This window comes from Anas acuta, chromosome 8 (genome assembly GCF_963932015.1).
Source record: "Anas acuta chromosome 8, bAnaAcu1.1, whole genome shotgun sequence".
In the NCBI taxonomy this organism is placed as follows: domain Eukaryota; kingdom Metazoa; phylum Chordata; class Aves; order Anseriformes; family Anatidae; genus Anas; species Anas acuta.
In genome coordinates this window covers 9,785,604-9,807,646 of record NC_088986.1, presented here as the reverse complement: position 1 = coordinate 9,807,646, position 22,043 = coordinate 9,785,604, and the positions used below count along the sequence as shown (strand labels likewise).

The window sequence follows — 22,043 nt, the reverse complement described above, 5'->3', positions numbered from 1 at the left end:
TAATGAAACATTTGCTACCTTTGCCATCTTAAAGTTTTCAAATGTGTTCTTAATTTAAATTTGAAGAAAAAAAAATCTTTATTTACATTGCCACATATTCCTACAAATGAATTCCTTTTTAATACTGCAGCCTTTAGAAATGCTTTGAAATCTGCTATAGAAAATTGCTATTTATGATGTTGGTAATGATGTTGATTATTATTTCTACTAGATAAAATGAAGGAAGCTGTATATTTAATGCCATATGTAGAAGTAGGGGAAGTTAAATGAATCTGTCACACAGTGAAGGGAGGAGCAGGGTAAGAGGCAGGCTTAACCTTTTGTGTCTGCAGACTGTAAAGCTCACCAGCTGTTTAAGCAGAGGTTGCTAGTGGGGAGGATTTCCAATATGTAAAGGTTGCTTACTGATAAGAAGTATTTGGATTCAGAAGGAAATTAAAAGCAGGGAACATTAACAAACATGGTTGACTTCAGGACTTCCAATATAGCATGTCTGAATACCAAACAAAAGCTGAAGCACATCCCAGATTTACCTTTTGCTGGGAAAGCTTATGTTTAAGTACAATAAATAGAAACTTCTTTCATCCCTCAATCAAAATCAGTTATAGTTGTAAAAATATGGTGGCACTAGATTGTATTTTAAAACATAAGCACGGTAAGCATAGCATGGGACTGCATTGTTAAGCATTGTCCAAATTTTAAAAAGGAAAAGGCTGAATGTGCAGTGATACCAGAGAGCATACGTGTGGACAATACCCTGTGCAGTTTGTGACTCCCTACATATAGGGATGTACACGGTACATTTAAGCATTGAGTTTTGAGGAGTAGATCTAAGAACTTTGCATTTTCTGGTACTGATCGTAGGTGAATCGTAAGATGTTAAATACTTAATATATTTCATTTTGCAATTTCTGTAACGTTGCGTGGTTAGAACATAGTTATGTGCAAAGCCCAGAGGACTCCAACTGGAGATGATGTATTTGTGGGTCACATTGATTATTCTATTTGGATTCCCTGTGCTGAAAAAATAAGAGTGGTTATATCGCCACTTAGGAAGGAAAATGTCACTTGTCACGCAAACCAGGTAATAAGCTGTATAATTTTTCCAGAGGAATGGTTGTACTAAAACACTTGGTTTAATTTTTTTCAAATAACCCCTTGAAGGGTTGAGCTCATCAGTGGTGCAACACTGCCCTAAAACTTGGTGACAGCCTGAAGTTATGAACTTACAGCTGATATGTTCAGCTGATACAGATTCAACAGAGGAGTATATTCAGTATGTGATTATCTCTTATCTGAAAACTCAAAACCTGTTTTCTTGTCCCTGTATAAGAATCTGGGCAAAAGGCTTTCATAGTGTATGTTTATTTCATGATACATTATTTTGGTTACCCATGATTTCTTTATAATACCAATATTTGTAAGTTAACTTTTACTTTATTTCTAGTGAAGGACATCTCATCGTGTATAGTTCAATACAGTAGGTGTAAAAACTTTCTTTACATTTATATACAAGTCTGTTTGCAGCTTCTTGAAAAGCAGCTACTTAGAGAAATTTTCTGTGCTCTCTGCTTGTAAGAATACTTGTTGGCTGCTAACTCTACAAAAGCAGGATAGTTCGCAAAGCTGAGCACAGAGCTGGAAATCAGTTTTCTCAGCTGTAATCCTAATGCTACCATGGATGTGCTGTGGTTGGGTCACTTAACATCTTTGTGCCTCAGTTTCCCCACTGCTAAATTAGAATCAACCCATTTTGCAGTGCTGCTTTCTGGCTTAATTAGTTGTTTTAAGACATTCTCAGTGCTAAATGTTCTCCAGTTAAGGGTTCATGTTTTCACTAAGTATTTTTGTTGTTGCCGTAGCTGTGGTATGGAACCATGGCTCCCAGATTGCAATCTGTGAAGGCTGTGATACAAATGGCTCGTGTCAGTCACTGGTGCCATTGGCAGCTTTGTTAATTTCTCCCAACTAAAAGTTTGACAATGCCATGTGATCCAGAAAGCCTGGGAATCACTGTAAAAAAAAAAAAAAAAAAAAGAGAGAAAGAAAAGAAAAGAAAAGAGATTTGGATAATTCCAGTTCAGAAGATTTTTCATAGTGGCAGAATAATGTTGAATAGGTACTGTATTGACTGACAAATGTGTTGTGGTTTAGATGATAATTGAGTGACTTCTGTCCACTTAGTTTACTACATTTATTAAGAAGATATAAGTTGTGCTTTGAGAGCTGTTTTTCTTTGTATTTAAGTGATAAACAGAAGATCTGATATTGACCTGATTTATTTTTTTTTCTACCGTGGTACCTTGTCAGAATCTCCTCTCCTTTGTTCTCCCACTGCCGAGGAAGTGATGTTCATCCGCACATGTTCTCTCCTACATCTGCTCCAGGTCTGCAGCACCTTAAATTCCCATTTAGTGCTGACTGTGCACTTGTTACTTCTCCTCTAGTATTTTACCTGAACTCACAAGCCCAGAGCAATCCGTCTAGTCCATGCTACAGTCATCCTTTTCAGTGGAGGTAAGGAGAGGTATCGACCAGGAATTTCTAACAGTTTGGTGTTGGTGTAACCGTTTATGAACTTAACTGCTTTCTAGTTCAAGAGAATAATACGTAACAGAAGTGAGAGCCTAGTAATGTGTAATTTACCGCCAACCTTGTAGTGTTGGTTGATGTTGCTCGTTTGTACACATTTTTTAGTTTGTTTGTAGTTGAAGGCCCTGCAGAGGGAAGAATGGAGTCCTGTCTACCTGAGTGTGCATGCACATTCCTGGCTGAACCTTTTGCTGGCTTCTGTGTGTGTGTGCAACTTGTGTAGTGCCTCACAGGGATCGTTGATGTCAAGAAAACCACCTTTAAAGTGAAACAGCTTGGAGTCTGGTCCTTAAGAAGCCCTGCCTGGAATTGTGGGTCTGTGCTAACCTGCTGCACTCTGTTCTTTTCACTGTGAATCCTCGTTAGTTTCTTACTGAAGCTAACAGGCTGAGGGCTGTCTGCAACACAGGGTCCACAAAGGATAACGAGTAAGTTTAAGCTTGTTGGTACTGTGCTTAGATATGGGCTACAGGAGTTTGTAAACTGAAAAAAAGTCCAGAACAGCTCAGTTTATACTAAGGTGTTTGAGAGCATGGCGGGTATCCTTCATGTTCAGGAGTAGCTCTTGTTCTACACTGTGCTGTTAAGGAACATGCAAGACCCTGGTGGAAACCTCTGGTTTATTCACTTGTGATACGTACTGAGATGGTCACAAAGCCTAGCCAAGGTACAGATCTTTGTGTGCGCAGTTATGAAACTTGAGCTAAATGGTACCTACTTAAAACTTGAGCCAGGGGACTGGTTTTGAAGTTGGCATACTGCAGTGTGGATGTAGCTGGTCAAATTTCAGTTACTCATCAGGTGGTAATGCGATCGCCCCTGATTGCAGGCTGTTATTTCAGAGGGAGGGTGCTCTTGCTGGCCAGCTCTAGTAGGAGGAACAAGAAAATTTGTGAAGTTTAGCTATTTTAGGCATCTCTCCCTCTAATGGAGAGTAACGTATATTGCATCTGTTGAGTGGAAATCAGGCTGTCAGCAAAGGATAGAGACAATGTGTGTGTCTGTACTTGGCTTCTTGTGCATTGCCACGGAGAGAGGTGGTCACCCAGCCTGCTGCTGCCTCTCCTGAAAGCTGGGCAGCAGGTGGTGAAAATTCTTGGTGTGCTGCTCACTTCGGCAGCACGTGCAGTGAGGGGAAGGGCAGTGACTAAAGAGCTGTCTCTTAATGTTTTAATGTCATTGCCACCAATATAATTTAAAAGGAATTTTTGTTATTTAAAAGCTGGTATTGGGTAATGTTCCTGTACAAGGGTTATTAAATGTGGTTTAATGCTGTTTAGCACTGGGGCTAATTAATGGTCTGGTAAGTAGTAATTAATTATCAGAATTAGATTACTGTTAAAGTAGGTTGAGAACAGCTCTTTTTGAGAGGGGATCTAATGATTATCGATTTTCCAAAGCCTTTTTGGTAGTTTTTTTTTTTTTTTTTTTTTTCTTCCTTTGAGACTGCTCCAGTTTTCAGACTTTAGACACGGGTCATTGAATAATTTTACCTTTAAGAACAATTCATGTAAAAGTCATAATATCGAGTTATGTTTCGCTGTTACTATGGACTCTTCTTGATGATGATATTTTTCACATATGGGGACCTTCCAGCCATCTGCTCTTTAAATGCTGAATGGTTGATGATTCACAGAGACGTGGTTCTCTGTAAGAGCTTATGTCTACTATAATAACTTTTTATTTTTGTCCTTGTTGCTTTCACCTGTGCAGCTCTTGATCCTGGTTTATGCTGCCTTTCTTTGTTGTAGCTGTGTTTACTTGGTTACAGTACCAGCGATAGCCATTCCTGCTTGCTTAGAGCAAAGGTTCAGCTTGGCAAGTTATTGCTGTCATTGATCTACACAGCTTAACACCCTCAGGTTAGCCATGCGGTGGTTCATTTCCATCGCTGTGCAAATGATACTAGGAACTGATGGGAAATGTAACTAAAAGGTGTATGGCTTCAAGTTAATTTTCTCATTTTTCACCATCAGTGTGTTGCATTTCAAATATCTGTACAGTTTTCCTCCTTCTTGCTTCTTTTGCATGGTGTCCATTTTTAAATGGACGAATGAACAGCTGTTTGTGCATCTGATATCAGGTGTGTTCTACAGCTAGCATACAAGTTCTGGTTTCTGAAAGAAATAATCTAGTTGAGAACAAAAATATTTTATACTAATCTTTGCAAAATTGAAAACAATGTAAAACATTCTAAGAATGAAAGATGTGAGGTGGCATGATTACAACAAAAATAAATGGATAGTGGGTGAAAGAAGATTGCTATAGTTGATACAACCATGGGTATTCATGATTCAAGTCATGTATCTTTAGGAAGAAAAGAGAACGATGTCCAAAATTAAACTCAAGGCGTGGGTCTCATATTTGGGTTCTGGCTTGTGTTCTTCTGGGGGTAGCAAGGAAGTCAAATTACTGAAGAATATGAGGCCATGTTTCACAGCTGGTCCTCTTTATGAGCTGAGTAAATATGGGCGAGTCTTTGTACACCCATATTTGCCCTTTAATTTAATCAAAACATGGATTTACCGCAGTTCTTGATATTAAGTTGCTTAGAAGATGCCATGAATTAGTTGCTCCTAGAAGTGAGGGGCCTTGAGACTAAAGCAACGTGAACTTTCCCCCTGTTTCACAGATTATTACACCCTGTAACTCCCTCAGCAAGAGATAAATTAGTTTCAATACTTCTAGAAATGGATTCATTTCTTGGTGGTAACAAGGGTGAAAGTGTTCAGGTCCCTTAGCTCTGGCCTCTTTGGTACTGCAGGTGAGGTGAAATCTCAGCAGAAATTTCCTTTATCCTAACCAATCTAGGGAACAGTTGAGTTCAGTTGCGTTATTTCAGTGACGTTTTCTTGTGCTATTTTGATTTTGTGAACTCATGCCAATAGTGGAACATATTGATATAGGGATATATGGTAGAGATGATATTTATAGGAATGTTTTCTCTTGGAGGTTCTAGCCTTGATAAAGTTTATTGATAATAGCTATACATTTTTTTATAGCTCTGCAGAATAGTTTTAAAGATTTCTTTTCCAGCCTGTATGAAATCTGGTCATCAGATCCTAGCTGTCTTCAGTAAAACAAAATGGGAATCACAGAATCACAGAATCACAGAATTAAACCTGATGTTGCTCCGGAATACTTTGAGCACAGTACATAATTGCTTGATCGGTGTGTAATTACTATGTTATGAGTTCAAATAATTAGGATTTTATGGACATCTGTGATATAATTTAAGAATATACTAATTTACTTACTTAAGAACTTTATTCTTAGAAACATTTAATCAATAACTGTGGTAAGCAACAAGAATATATTATACGTAGTCTTTTAACAAATGTGCTGGGAGGATTGCCTGCCTTTATTTAAAGCCTTTCTCATATAAGCTCTTGCAGTGGATGAGGGGACACCTATATTTAGAGCTACAGCTTGTTCGGGTGTATGAGCGCAGTCCCAGCCAGTCTCTTCTATTGCTGTGACCAGATGGGCTTCCCAGGCGTCGCAGCGTGCCCAGCAGCTCAATTTCACCAGAGTGTGGGGATGGAGAAACCTGCCTTGGTTGAGAGGGGTCTCGTGTGAGCCTGGTTCTTTCTCTCTTTTTACATGCTGGGATTGCTGGTGTGTCTTGGTGAAGGTTGTGTAACTCCAGTCCTTTACTTCAAGGGAGGTGTAGAAATCCCTTCCATGGTATAAGGATGTGTTCTTGGTGGTGTGTGTCTGTGCCTCTCCCTGCCTCCAGTACCTGTGTTCTGGGTTTTGACTGGGAATCTGCACCAGAGTTAATTTAATGGTATGCTGAATAGCATTCGCTAATCAGCTTAAAATGCCACGTGTCTGGCTTAGCTAAAAAACTGATAATAAACATCTTAAGTACATAAACTTAATCTGTCACAGTTGTAACACATACCCTCAGCAGAACCACCAAAACACTTGAATAAACCTGCCTTAATGAGATTGCCTAAAACTATGGTGGTTAAAATGTGTCAGTACTTCTGTTAGCATAACCAGCACAGAGCTGGTGGCTGTGTATAGAGTATGTAGATACCTGAATAAAGAAGCTGCTTGGATTATACAATAACAACACAAAAGACCTTCAGCACCATAGTTCCCTTATTGCAAAATGTCATAGGAAAACAAAATTCATTTAACATTCACAGTGAAGCTTTTGGTTTGAAGCATACGTGTATTTTACAACAGCAGGGCAGCACATGTAAACAGAAGTTCCGTATTTTTAGAGAAGGTGAAAAACATTTCAGAATTCAAACTTGAGGAGATTCTTTATATTCTTGTTTTGGGATATCTCCAAGTATGTCAAGACGTGGTGACTGTTTCCTATCTCTGCTTAAACTTCCTCTTAGTTTAAAGTCACTTGATACAGCTTTTAAAAGTTTATTTTGGTTAGTATCGTATTTGACAGATGGCAGAGGATTAATGAAAAGAGCTATATTCAGATTGAATGACATTTGAAAATTGTTCTGTTTTTGTAGCAAGTGATGCCTTCCTGCCTTAGTGCTTGATTTGGTACAGGTTCTCCTTTCTTAACTGTGCTAAATAATTGGTCAGCCTTTACCGCAATACAGTGTAATGACACTTTTGGAAGCAGTGGAGATAAGCAATTCACTTATAATGAATAACAGAACAACTTTGTGAATATGTCATTATGCATAATATGAAATGGTGAATTTTGAGTAGGGAATCTTTTGGCAACTGCATTGTAATCTACATCTCACTTTGAATGAATGAGCTTCCCAGAATTCATTTCTTTTTTAATGGAAATTTTTCTCTTTATTCCTTTCCTTCTGTATCAGTTGTTATTCTTGGGAATAGGAGATGGAGACAGAGGCTACAGCTAGGAGATGGAGACTACAGGGAAGAGACATATTGGTGATGCCTAGAACTCACCTGGCTCAAATTTCTCATGCTGATTGGAAACTGTTTGCTTGCCATGTGGCTGGAAATATTCAGGCATGGTGGCCTGTGGTAGAGAGGTTTGTGTGCAGAGTTCATTTGCCTTGCTTGTAGCTCCGTAGCCTTCTTACACCAATGTGCAGCTGAGGGCTGAACGGTGAAACTGGCAATTTCAGTGAGTTCTATCATGTTGTATGGCAATGTCTGTAGCCTTGGCTGCATCTTGGTAAAGTAGTAGGACCCGAGACATAGCCTCCGATCGCTCCAGTGAAACATTCTGATTTTCTGGCATCTCTCTTAACTCTCTCTTCTTGTGCCCTAAGGGTTGCCCCTCTGTGTTGGTGGTGTCAGTGGAGGAGGTGTGTGGCTTCGCTTACAGCAGTCAGGAGAAGCATTGCTGATCTTTTTCCCAGTCTGGCTGTATAATTTTTTTCATGTAAATTTTTTAGTACGTAAATGCTAAAATCCCCACATCCTGCTTGGGTTTGCAGCAGTGGAAGAGTTAAACACTGGGGTTTGGAGAATGAGGTGTGAATTCTTGTCCAGTTCCAGGCTCACTGTGCAGGCTGCCCTCCATAACCACTTGTAAAGCATAACCTGGTGGTTTGACCTGGCGAGTCAGAGGCTCCCAGAGGGGAGTACATAGCTCTGACTTGAGAAGTTGGAGTGCTTTAATGTTTGCTAGCCTTTTCACCTATAAACCGGGTGATTCATAACTTTTTTCTATGTAATTGTATTTGAAGGCTCTGATCTGCTCGCACGCCGGCATATCAGTCGACTTATTTACTGCCCCTGAAGTATCCAAAGAGTTTGATGTGGCTGGGAGCAAGCTAGCAACTTCTAGGGAGAAACTACAAGCTCGGAAGGTTCTTAAAATGCTGTAGTAAAAACTGAGGTTTTACTTTTTCTGTTTTTATCCTCAAATGACAGTTATTTCCTCAAAGAAATTGTAGTGTGCTCAGTCTGTGCAAGATCCTTCCTTCCGTATAGCCTCTTCCTTTTGATCTTGAATGCAGATACAGAAACAGCACGGACACGGAAAGACTCGTGGCAAGGGAATCATTCTGAGAAAGACAATTATATTCTTAACCAGGCAGTCATGTGTTTATTACTGTCGAAGTCTCTGTAGACAATTCCATGCATCTTCCACAACTTGGTTTTTAATTGCACTGTGAGACAACCAGGTTCTACTTTGTTTTGACTTGGAAATCTGTGAACGTGCAAACAGACCTGTTTACATCCTATACCAAAGATCTAACAGTAGACAAGTACTAATAGCAAGTACCCAGTGTCAATTTAACAGACAAGCTAGAGAGAAACAGAGATTATATGACACAGCTGGTTGCATTTGCATGGAATTATTCCTGCCCATGATCAGGAGATTCCTCTTGGATTTGTTTTCAAAAATTACCATTTGAAGCCATGAGTTGCAATTTCTGATTTAGATAGATGAGCCATTTAGCAGATCAATACTAACCTGAAGGCTTACAGAAAGTTTTTCCTTTGTTATATTCTAAAACGTTTCAAGGAGATACTGCATCAGTTTTTGAAATTGTATTGCATTTCAGCTGTGTCTAGCCACCCTCATCTACATCGAACTTCTGTGTCAAGGTTAAGCTCTTGTTGGAAAACCATGCCAGAAGGTCTGCAATACAGCTTCACCATCTACAATATATCCTTTCATACTCTGTTTTCTACAGACTATACCTATGTCTTCCTTTTTTCAACATCTCTTTTCCTTTTGTTATTTTTTCATCTAAAATGCACTCGTTCTCATCCTCCAAGCTCTCTCTTACTCTCATTTTTCTACTAAAATTTTGCTATTTTGGCTAGCGTTTATTATTCTGTCATTCAATCCCTGGTGTGGTACTTGAGAGCACAATCTTCTAACCTAGTTTACATTACACTGTCAGTATGAATTATTAACGTTCTAAAATAAAGTCTTCAAACCGTAATCTTTGCAGTGGTGAAAGAGCCCTGTGTGCCTTTGTATTCCTTCCTCCCCTCGCTGGCCTTTCCTTTCTTTAAAACCCCAGCTCTTTACAGTAGGTATGTTACTGATCTCACTGTCAGGAAAAGACTTGCTGTGCAGTGACAGTCACATTAGCACATCTCTGGGCTGGAACTGGTATTTATTTACATTAAAAACAAACAAACAAACAAACAAAACTTGTGGAAATACTACTTTGTTTCTTTTAGAAGGTCTGCTGCACAAGTACAAGTGATACAGCGGGTTGTATTGTCTGAGAAGGTAGACAATATTTTTTGTTCTATGATGTTCTAGTTTGTGTTCTAGATCTAAAATGAGAATCTAAAAATGAGTCTCATTTTTATTTGACAATAGATGAGAAATTTAAAATAACAGAGCAGGTCAGGTTATAATTCCAAACAAATTTTTAGTACCAATGAAATTCATCCACAATACATGTGGCAAAAATCCACATCAGCTTTCCTCCACATTTCACTTAAACGCAACTGTTTGTCCCTTCAGCTTCTGAGAAATTGGAACGTTCCAAAATCATGAAATGCCCAATTTTCCAAGGGAATCAACACACAAATATTTACCAGAAGCATTCCTTTAAGTCACAAGTGCCTGCGTTTCACTCACAGAGAACTTGCAATTAGTTTGAACAAAATGGAGATGATTGCAGCTGCACGTATCTTCGATACAGAGGAGCAGCCCAAGGGGACGTGTTCCAGCCTGTAGCCCATGGCTTCATGTGCGCAGCCTCCTCTGACACCAAGATGGATCATAAAACCGGGACCTGTCGCTTCTGCAACTTCTCTCTTCTAATTAGATATAAGAGCAGATGCAGACTACACCGTAGAACACCACAATCTACTTTTTACATACTGTTGTTGTAAGTGATCAGAGTTGTGAGAAGTACTTGATTAAATAACTTTTGCAGGTTCTGTTTTCTCTGCAGAAATTACATTCCTTGGACACGCAGGTGGTGTTCATTTGCGTGTGTGATTTGTGCTGTCTTGGCGTGTTTGTGTAGTAGTTTATGTGTTGTACAAAATAATGTGAAGAGCTGAAAATCATTACTTGTGTTTCTTAGTAGTTTTGTTTTTATAGGTAGGACAGAAACCTAAATTATTTTCATTTGAAAATATCAGAAGTCCAAAATGTGCTCACATTTTTTTTGATCTACCACATCTGCATAATGCTGCCTCTGCTAGTCAAAATTTAGAAAACAAGAAAGTAAAATACGTGGTGAATATTCCTATATTCCTATTCCTATTTATCTACATTTTCTTTTTTCTCTCTATCTGAGGTATTTTAGAAGTGGCTATATATATTTATTTTTTAAAAGGCTGAGCAATGTTGTTATATAATTTTGCTGCTCGTTATATTAGGTTAGTTTTTTTATGCCCTTTTGTAATGTGCTACAGTAGAGTATAATACAATTTAGCAGTGCAAAATTTTAAATACCATTTTTAGTATTTTGAAATTCATTTTTCACTGGAGACTGCAGAAATGGTTGAGAGTTCCATGTCTGTTCTGTACTTTATTTCAAAGCAGGGAATTCAGTTTGGGACAATTTGTCATAAATTAATCAGTCTGCTTCAGTGTTCCAAAATTGTCTGTCCCTGTTTACTTATATATATATATATATATATATATATATATATATATACAGACATTGAAATACATACAGACACTTATAAGGGGACATGCATGTTAGAACTCATATGTAGAACACAGAAGAGCTTGTAAGCATGATGTAAATTGTAGGAAATGTTGCTTTAGTAATGTATCAGCTTTATGGGTTCCCCAGAATTACTGTAAAACAGTTCATAGAGATGTATCAATCTGTAATTATTAAAAAATCAGTGTTCCAGGCTTGTTCTCATGTTCATTCTGTCCTGTACATTTTGTATTTCTGAGGCACACAAGTTTGAGTAGTTTGTTTGCCTGCTGGTTGATGATATGTTATCACTGCTTTCCCAGACTTTAAGATTAAAAGCTAAGCTTGTGCTGTGAAGATTCACATTATTCCAGAGGAATAACTAAAATAGGGACCAGTTTCTGTCAAAATTCATGGCCAAATTAGGATTTAATTCCGTCTTAGAACTAGATGAACTTGTTATCCCTTTTTTCTTTTTCTTTTTCTTTTTCTTTTTTTTTTAACTATGAGCACTCATGATGTTCCCTAGCATGGTTTTGATTTCTCATGTCTTGTCTGTACCATGGCTTATTTTGTAAAGTCTATTCTTATCCCATGCTCTAACTTCATTAAGAATTTATGCTTGAAAATGTAAAATTCATCCTCTTAGTCTGTTCACTACATTAGCATTCCCCTTGCTCCCAGAATAACTTCGTAGCCAACAATCCTACAAAATAAGCCTTTTGTCTCAGAAAAGGCATGGTAAATGCAGGGGCTTTATGGTATCCTTCATGAGTTAAACAAGGAATGAGGAAATGAGCTGCAGGGTGGAAGTGCCGGCTCTGAACTCGCAGGTTGGAGCAAACGGCTGGAATTATCCCTAGGAACAAGTCAGACGCCACTGCTTAGTTTGGAGTTCAGGCTTGAGTTGCTCTGCTGGGTATCGTCCTGCCACGCAGGCGGTGTGATCCCTGCTAGCTGGCTATGAAGGGTAGCCCCGAGCCTCAGTGCTCCATCTGAGTCCTTGATGTGGTGCAAAATACAAAAACCCCATTACGGGAGGGTTTAGCAATAGCTGTGCTGCTTGGTGGAGAGGCTGATGCAGGGTGGAGTGGCTGGAAAAGGGATGAAGATGTCTTCCTGTTTGCAAATACGGCTGCATAGTTAATTCATTAACACTGTACTACAGGTTAGGAATAAATTTTTAAGTGCATCTTTTAAGTGCAGCATGATAAATAATTCATGATTACGATGACGAAATGCCATGGTGGTGACAGGAGGCTCAATTTATGTTTTCCTTTGGCTGAGTTTTGGCTGGTGGAGAGGGAAGAGCTTGGCAGAAGGTTGCCGAGGTTATGGCATCTCATGCTGTCTTCTCACAAGCACTGCTGAGTGGTATCAAGAACGTTTTGGATAATGTATTAAAGGTTTTTGTATAAATGCGAAGTGAGATTTTCAAAACTGCTCAGTATTTTTATTTTTCAAATGTCTTCTCATTTGTATGGCATTTGAATCACATACCAAGGGGACATTTGATTAAATAAGATAACTGACATTTGAATCATATATGAAGAAAACAGGCCAGGGAAAGAATGCTAGTTCGAGTAACTTATTTAAAGAGGCTAATTGACCTTTCCATGGCATTTGAGCCCAGTCATCAATTTTGTGAACTTGAAATCATGTTAAATGTATGTTATATTGAAGTTGCCAATATCTTACTAGTGCTATTTGTGAATAATGTTGTAAAGAATATCAGCAAACTAATTAGTATTTTTATAAATAAAAATCCAAAGAGAGATTTTCATTGAATATTTGTAGGATTTGCGGCACAACTAACTTGGTGTTTTAGCAATGTTGGCTTATTATCACTCTTCAGCAGAGTTTTCATATAGAAAATACAAATTATGACAACAGAGCAACATCCTCGATATCTAAGTGAGTACAATTTTGTAAGAATTGTTTTAGAACTAAGGTATCAGGTCAGCTGCTTATGCTTAACCTGTGCTGTGATACTGTAGTGAATTAGATAGCATTTCAGGCTATTTGCTATGATGACAACCCCAGTTAGTTCAGTAACTGTGCCAGATTAAAGTTACATGAGAAGTTGGCAGCTCTTCTTCTAGTATATGAAGTGCACAATGCCTTATAGCTAATTCTGCTGCACTTCAGTAAATGTTGCTGATCCTTTGAATCATTATCTAAACTAATGCAGTCACTGGGCTGTTATCTGCATGGGAAATGCTCACCAGAGGGAAGTTGGGTTATTCTTCACCCCAGAAAACCCAGCTATCAATTCTTGGTTTAATCTTAAGCAAATGTGTCCTTTGGAGTCCTTTTGTACAGAGCCAGTACTTGAAATATGGCCGAGCCAAGGCAGTTAGAAGAGTGCAGGGCTTTGGTTCTGTACTGACTTGGAGCTGGGGTGCATGGAGCTTGGCTGATTTCTGGAAATTAATAAACAAAAGAAATGAGAAAGGTAAGATTGTGTAAGGAAGTGAAGAATGATAGAAAGGTGAACCTTAAAGATATATTCAACTTCATGTCCTCTGTCTGACTGCTACTTACATGGCTCGGGATGGCAGTCTGCTCCATCTCTTCTGCATTTGCGTAGGTCACTGTTCAAATAATAATGATGCCCCAAATAGCTCACACATCCACACATCTATGTATTTTTTTTTAATCTTTTTAAAGGAACCGTGCCATGCTTTTTTTTTTTTTTTTTTTTTTTTTAAGAAGCTTATAGGAAGAACTTTATTCCTTTCTTCATGTTGAAAGTTCGAAGTTTTCCACTGCAGTTTTCATGTTACTCAGTTTTGACTACATTGTTGGCGATATACAGCAGTTATTTCTTCAGTTCATTTTCAGTTTTATTTACGTTAAGTTATTTTTATTTATATGGCAGTAATTTTCTTGTCAAATATGTCATTTAAAGTTTAAAATAAAATTGATACTCTCTTTATAGAGAATAGAATGCATCTGCTGGTTTGTGATTCCTCCGAACAATTCAGCTTTGCTAGTAAAACAACTTTAATTTTCAGGTATTTCTAGTGGCTAATTTGTGTATTTGAGGTATATAACTACTCAAAAATGTTAAGTCTGAAAGTACCACTTATTTATGTGACACTTAATAGCATGTAACTATTCAAGTGATTGAATAATTAGGTAGTTTTTTTCCCCAAGTAGTATTGCAACTGGTTCCTGTTACACAGCTTTCCTTTACCGTGGTATGATTCAAGAGTTATTCTTGTGTGAAAACTATTGGACTGCTACATGTTTCATCCTGGTTGAAATATCTCAAAAATATAGTGAAAAATAATAATAAAAAAATATTGTGGGAACTTTTCTTGAACAATAGTCAAAATCTAGTCAGTTACAAGAGTTTTGACCTTTGTGATGTTCTTTTTCAAAATGACATCAATGATCTCCATGGTACCACTTTAAACTTTATAAGGAGTTCAGCTTACTTTTAAAATGGCAGGTTTTATTTAAAAGAAGATGGTCTTATTTGCAGTGAATTCATTGATTGTTTACAAATGAGAAGTGTAGCTGCTAGGAAGAAAGTCCAGAAAGTCATGGATTTCATGTGGACTGTTTGCCTAACTGTGTTCTCAGTTCATGTCAGGCTTAATTAATGTCCCACTTAGGTAATGGTAAATACGGGAAATTGAGGAAGCCTTTGACATGGCTATTTATAACTGCCCAGTGGATGCAGTGTCATTGGGAGGGCCCTGGAAACTACAGATATGGTCAGCAGAGAAATACTCCATCATCACAGGAGGTGCAGAACATTTCTGCAGATGGTCTTCTCTCAGGACAAGCTGGATGTGAACTGAGTGACGGAGATTGATGGAGACTGAATACCCTGAAAGGCAAGTGGAAGAGTTTTAAGGAAGGTGGTTTCTTTTGTGTTGGAATCCCAGCAGGGTTGGGAATTCACAAACATATTAACCGATTTGTGTGCTAAATATAGTTGAAAGCTGCTCTTGTAACACATTTGTGTATGTGGTATTTTTGTTGACACGCTTTCTGACGTGCAGAAGGCTATAGTTCTGAACAAGTGAGAATTTCTAGACTTCACTCTGCACAGTGTTTTGTTTGATAGCTTCATTGTGTTCTTTTGCTATTCCTGTAAAAACACTGCATCTCGAGTACGGCATTCCTGTATTTTTCAGAATACTTTGAACTTTGTGTATTTAATGTTTGGGGACTGTCCCAGAATACACATTTTGCAGATGATGATTTACAAGGCTAGTTTTTGCTCTTGGCATGTGGAACATGCATTTTGAAAAGCGGGAATATGAAGTATTAAAGAAAGTCCTTCCATTTGTGAACCAGCGTTACATAATTCCCAAAACATTTTCACAATTTTTGCCTAAGTGCTCTGCAGAACCGTGCTAAACAACAACAGGATGGGCCTTTGGGTTTCAGGTGATGACGAGCGTCCAGTCCCCTTGTGCAGCTGGGGTGCCCTGTGTTCCCCAAGAGCAGCCGAGGACGGACAGGGTTTCATCTGGTTAACACTGCCCTCGAGCAGTCAGTCGTTGGTGTCCTTGGAGAATAAGCTCCTAAAATGGCTTCTTCTTTTTGCATCCTTTCTGCTGGAGATGCAAAAGTGATGGTGTTGAGTGTGATGATATAGAGGGCTGTCTTCAGCTGCTCATTCTTCAGTCGCTTTCAGGAAAACAAAACCAAAAAACTACAAAACAAACAAACCCAAATAAACAAGCACCACACATTTGGGGGATTTAGCAGGTTTTGGCTTATTTACTAATGATAGACAGCCTGGAATTTATTTTTGTTGTAAGGTTTAGTTTGATAGTTAACTAAGCACTTTTGTCCCTGCTATTGCTTTATTGCTTGGGAATTTCAATTCATGTTTCAGTTGACAGAGTAAATCTGAATATTTTTATACCTTTTCAAAAGCAGGGTTTATTGGAATTGGAAGGTCACAGCATACCCTCAATATAATGCCACAATGCTTTTCTTTGGCTTCTAGACTTGACTGGTATATGCTATTATGAAGATACATAAATTAACGTTTCTGATCAGTTAGCAGATAGTGGCAGAGTTTTGTCTGGTTGCACTCTAAATTAACTTTGTGAAATCAAACCAGAATGTGATGCAGATTCGTTTGATACAAGTGTTTAAAAGCGCTGGAAGGGATGGCTGTATGGAGCAGAGATCTGGTTCCTGCAGCATGCAAAATCACATTGCTGTGTTTGAAGCTCAAATGGAAGGGGGATGCTTTGCTGAATCAGATACTGTGATTTTTGATAAATGTATGTATTATAAATGCTGCATTTTTATGGGAAGTCATGAAGGTCACCTAATTCTTTCATGTGATTCTGTGGAAAATAAAAGGGTACCTACTGGGATTTCTTTCTCCCAGACATTTCTGTGTATTTTAAAGTATTTTTATGTATTGTGCATGGAAGGCAGTGCCAGCTGTTGATTGTCATCTTTCTCATGTCTGTGATAAAAAGCCACTCAAGAAGGCTGAAATATGAGAACGTCATTAGCTTTCCTACTGGCAGAAGTGCTTAAAAAAGCCACAATAGAAAGAAAATAGATTGCATATTGAAATTAAAAAAAAAAAAAAAGCAGCTACAGCGAGGGTTTGTTTAGCCCTTGGAAAAAGCAAAAACATGGCAAGGAGCTTCTACAGGCACAAAGGGAAAAGAGTGAACCTGTGGCTGATGTGCAAGGGTGTGTGTGGGAAACCTCTTATGTGCATCACGCGTGATTCCCCACTTGTGTTTTGTTGTCACAATTCAGCCGCTCGAGTTGTTTTGTGGGCACCAGGTGCAGTGTAGGAGTTTGTGTTTACTGTGAATGACGTCTATGAGGCACGATCTGGTTTTAAGCTGATCTTAGGTGGCATTGTAAGCTTGCTTCTTTTTAAAAATTTATTTAAAATCCACTTGGGACATTGAAAGACAAAGGTAGGATTCATTTAAAGATTGAAGATTAATGTAAAAAATGAAGGAAATGCCCCCTGTGTGGTTACAAAGCAGAAGGGCCTCCATTTCAAAATAAAACCACAAACTAGGCAGTTAGTGGTGTTCTCTGCAGACACAGCCTAAAAGCAGCGTGTTATTCAGGATTATGAATAGAGCCCTGCTTACGGTTTTGCTTGAAAATCTTCTGATTGTAGTTGGATGAACGTGGAGAGCTGTACAGAAATCGTGTTTGTTATGTACACAGAAGCTCCCGTTTTAAAGTGTATATGGTGGGAAGGGAATAAATTTCTCATTTTGCACTGCCTCCTAAGCTAGAGAGAGGCAGGCAGGGATGGAGGCAGGAGAAAACGGAGGCAGTGGAAACAGCAGCAATATGTACGCTTGCCTGCCTGTCTCGCATTAATGGAACAGCTTGCAAGGTCTACAGGGAATTTGCATTGGCTCTGTCACTGGTATTATTTAGTTCCTTATTTATTGCTAGTGGCTTGATTGTGCTGTATTTTCCCAGCAATGAAAGCTTTTAAAGATCATGTCTGACTCCTTTTGGACTGTGCTGTCCAATTTCTCTCTGCCTGCTACCAGCATGTTGAGACGATCCAAAAGGTAATCTAAGGATTTTGCGAGTAATTCTTATGATGTTTTTCCAAGCTACTTGTTTTAATACTGTTTAGGCTTGCTTTCTTCCTTTATTAACAGATTGAATCATATTCCTAGTATGTTAGGTATGATTTCTTAATTCTTTAATGGTTTGTAGCTGTATTACGTGTAAAAATCATACTGTGCAGATCCGTGCTTCGTTCTTTTCACAGATATTTATTTAAATGCATTGTTCCTCCCGTCTCATAGTATGTGAATGTGATAAGGGTTTGTTTCTACAAAATGATGGATTGATGCCTTACTAAGAACAAGCTGCTTCAGTATTCAAAGTAGCAAAACAGTATTATGATGATATAGGCAGCACTGGGCAGGGCTTGCAAATATTTTGACGTATAGTACATGATTTTCTTAGGGATATGCATAACCTTACGTTTAAAATCATTTTTAATAGTTCTAGCATTTTTTTCTTTTGGAGATGTAAATATGCTACTGTAGTTACTAGCAGGATGGCTGTTCTTACACCACTCCTCGGATTTTGATAAAATCACATTGAATTCTGTGACCTAGTAAACGGTATTGGATCTGATGCAGTACAGTGATGTCCCTTCAAGATCGGGAAATATCAACATAGTTCCTGCTCATCAGGTGTTCTGTGGAGCTTAACTCAGGTAACTTGAAAACTTACTGGAGGAATAGACTGGGTGAGTAAGGTAGGTAGTAGGTAATCCTGACTGACTAATTCAGTATATTTGGCTTTATGAGTAAATGGTTGGAGTTAGAATCAGAATTTCTCATCAGTTGATTGGCTGATAGAGCTAAAAATCTATGTAAGACTTGGAATATAAACTTTGATTTTAGGGTGAATTTTGTTCATGAGTCATCAGAACTGAAATTTATCTTTTTTTAGGAGATTGCAGCTCCTACATAGAAATGTATTGGACAGGGGGCAGGGAGGATAAACCCTGCTATGATTCCTTTTTTTGTGGTTTAAATTTCATTAAAGTTGTTTTCTGTGCTAAGTGATTTTTAGATTTTTTTTTTTTTTTTCCTGGGGCCAAAGAAAGATTTCGTTTTAAAAATTTAGATCTCAAGTTGTTTGCTGGTCTGTTTGCTCCCAGCAGTAACTTTCAAACTCACTGAGCAGTGGCACCAGTAGCCTGAAGGAGGAACAGAGGTGTCTGAGGTAGTGCTCATGATTTCCATGTGAGTTTCTTGAGCTATGGAGAGGAAAGGGAGGTAAATGATCATCCTGTGCCTCTGTTTCCCAAAAGACAAGGTAGGTAGGACTTGGCTTTCATGTTGTTTGGCCAACTGGTGAGCGTGTCAGCAGCAAGGTGCAGTGAGCCCTGCCTAGCTGGGTTGGAGCAGGTGAGGGAGAGGAGACATTGGTGCAGGAGGACACTGCTCTGTAGGAACATAACTTTTGTTACACCTGCTGCTTCTGGAGCAACCTGCTTCTTCCTTCTGCTTTCCAAACTTGTTTTTTTTTAAAGCTTGCTCTGTTCTGTAGGGTGTTCTGCATGCAAAAAGGTACGTTTTTTTGTGAAAATTCAACAACTGTGGACTTCCATAGTGAATAGATGTCTACAGTGTTTCTGCATAACAAGGATAAGATATTTTTATTTTTTAATACCTTGTTGGTGTGCCATTATGAATTTAAAATTAGACATGAAGTACTGACACAATTTCAGAGATACTACCAAGGTTTCAGGTGCAATATTTTGTCAGAAAACTCCCACTCAAAATTTACAATTCCATTTATTTGTTAGTATTTGAAGTGCAAAAAGAAAGAAATTGATCTGTAAATCTGCTGTGCGTCTTGATGGAAAAGAGATTACTTTTTATTGATCTAATCACTCAAATGAATATTAGATTTTTCAAAACGATCAAACAGCTGTATGAGAATTCACAGCAGAGAGGTGCTGCATCCAGTCATGTGGTAGAAAGCCTATTTTGCACAGCACAGAAACCACAGGCTTCAATCAGCCTCAGAAATAAAATATTTGAGCATGTGTGACAGTTTGCTGGGAATATCACCTTCTGCCATGCTCTGCTGGCAGCCTGCCCAGCTCTTTGACTACCGTCTTGTGGGAGATGGGGAGGCAGGTTGGATCGGTGCTGTGTGGATTGTAATAAATCGACTACTTCATACGACAACACGCTGTAGGATTGTGATTCTTGTTAGGGCATCGGTCCTGAAAACATGCGTACACATGTGGTGACTTTGCTCCCAGGAGCATCTGGGCTATGGGAGAAGCCACAGTACATCTAGGTCTGTGTGGTGTTGGGGCCATCATGGGCACGTCAGGGCATTCCTGTGTGCTAATGTTCCCCAAATCATGGCATCTATGCACTTTGAGTGAAGTATTATATCATTATTGAATTGATATTTTTCCGTTTTTGTCGTCCTCCCATCGTACCCATGCACTTTTTAGTAAACTTTTTGCTTTTAAGAATTATTTTTGCCATCTAAATTTCTTCTATAGAGTTGAAATTTTTTTCCAGAGAATATTTTGCTGTATGAAATACTTGACACAATTTTCCTGTGATTGGTCTGTAAAACTTTGGGACAGTCCCACTGCGTTTATGACACCCTGTGTGCTCCTCGTTCGGGAGAAGGGAGCCACTGGCGGTATTCTGGCCACTGTGCTCTGACACGTCTCTCTAACAATGCCTTCTGATATGTACTAAACATCCTAAAGGGCTTCACTCCCATATGGTTTTCCCTACATTAGGAGGCAAACGTTGAGAAGGGCTCCTCTTTCTCCGCGGTACATTATGTTGAAACGAGCTCTCTGGTGCAGCTGGTGGGATTCTCGGTGCAGCTAATGGCACTGCGAAAGCCAGCCATCTGCTCCTGTGGTCAGAGGAGCTGCCTTCTTTCTGCTTGAGCCAATTCCCGGAAGGATAGAAAAAGTCAAGAGCAAACTAAATACATAAGAGTTTGTCATGGGAGGGGTGACATAAACATAAATCAGATCCACCCGTCAAACCCGTTTGGTATGAATATTTATGATTTTAAGCTACAGAATAAATACGAGAATTCCTTGGTTCAAAGGGCACGTGGGGAGGTATTGTACTATCGGCTGCACTGAAGCATTGCCTATTGAAGATGGATTATGGAAAGATAAAGCGTGATTTTGGCATATTAATATTAAATGTCTTTGTTTTAAAATCTTTTTGTTTCTTTGTGCTTTGGGAATAACTTTTTTTGGATGTGCTCTTAAAATTTGCTGTGTAGCAACAGCAGTACAGCATCATTGTGCAAGGGGCTGTGCATTAATTTTGAAAGATTGACTTACAATGATGATTTCTAATTTATTATTATTTTTTTTTTTTAGCAAAGTTTAATCCTCTTTGGATAGACAGACTGTGGGTATGGATCTTAGGAACTTGACTTTTGTTTAGTGACTTTTTTTTGACAGAGTTTGGGCAGGGAAGTATTCGGGCCGATGTATTGAAGTGTCTTGAAAGCTGACTTTGGGGGATCACAAAGGTGGATTTCTGTTAGGAAAGTTGTGCTGTTTTCATGTCATGTTTCATAGGATAGCCACTGACACTCTAAATTTATTTCTTCTTTGTGATGAAAGGCTCTCACTGATTTCATAATTGCTTAAACCCACAGGAATTAAGCATCATCAGAGTGTGAAGCAATCCTTAAGTAGCAAGACCCCTCTAAAATCAGTGATTCTCTAAATATCATCATATTTCATTGTAAATGTTTCCTTGGTAACTAACAAAATGCTCCTAACTACTTAAACATTCACAACCCTAAGAGAAACCACCTCTCACTGGGGTGTGAACCATTGAGGGGAAAATACTCGGGTGGCCATGAGCAAGCTTTGAGGAACTGGTGTACTCCGGGTAGCTGCAGGGCTGTTGTTAAAGGGTTGTGCTGGATTGTGAGGCTGGCTCCTTTTAACTGTATTTGGTGTCTTTTTAATGCTGATTCATCTAGATTGACATTAAAAGCTGTGTGTGTCACACGGATGCCACCTCCTCCGTATATACATTGTCACTCTGAAGAAAAACAATTAGTTTGACACTAGCAGGATACTTACTTTTTTGCGGTAACGTAAAGCTAAGCTTACGAATATGAGTCTGTGCTATAATTAGCTTTAAGTGACAGCTGTCACGCCACAAATTTCCTTGCTCAAATGTGTAAAATCAGAAACGTTTCCCTTGTGTTGGGAAGGATGTGAAAGGCCTGAGATGTGATGCTTCTGATAATATTTAGGTCCAATTTGTACTTAGCCCACTGTATTAAACGGCCTCCAACTGACACTCCTAATGGGAGAGGAAATTTCATTTCAATTACTTCTGCCAGTATTTCCGAATAGCCTTGGGACAAAAGCACTGACAGCGTTCGGGGGAG

General features: G+C 38.7%; 1 protein-coding gene across 11 annotated transcripts in view; it reads left to right on the top strand.

Annotated features, from left to right (window-relative positions):
* Positions 1-22,043, top strand: part of MAST2 (microtubule associated serine/threonine kinase 2) — a 190,144-nt gene that overhangs the window by 88,734 nt on the left and 79,367 nt on the right. For 7 of the 11 annotated variants that reach the window (XM_068690812.1, XM_068690810.1, XM_068690809.1 and 4 more), the window contains one exon: positions 2,311-2,517. The exons of 3 other annotated variants lie outside the window; for them this stretch is intronic. In XM_068690812.1, coding sequence (XP_068546913.1) covers positions 2,311-2,517 — 207 coding nt within the window. Of the gene's footprint in view, positions 1-2,310; positions 2,518-17,639; positions 17,675-22,043 lie in introns of those variants that run through there. One more of the 11 variants, XM_068690818.1, reaches the window with a different exon arrangement.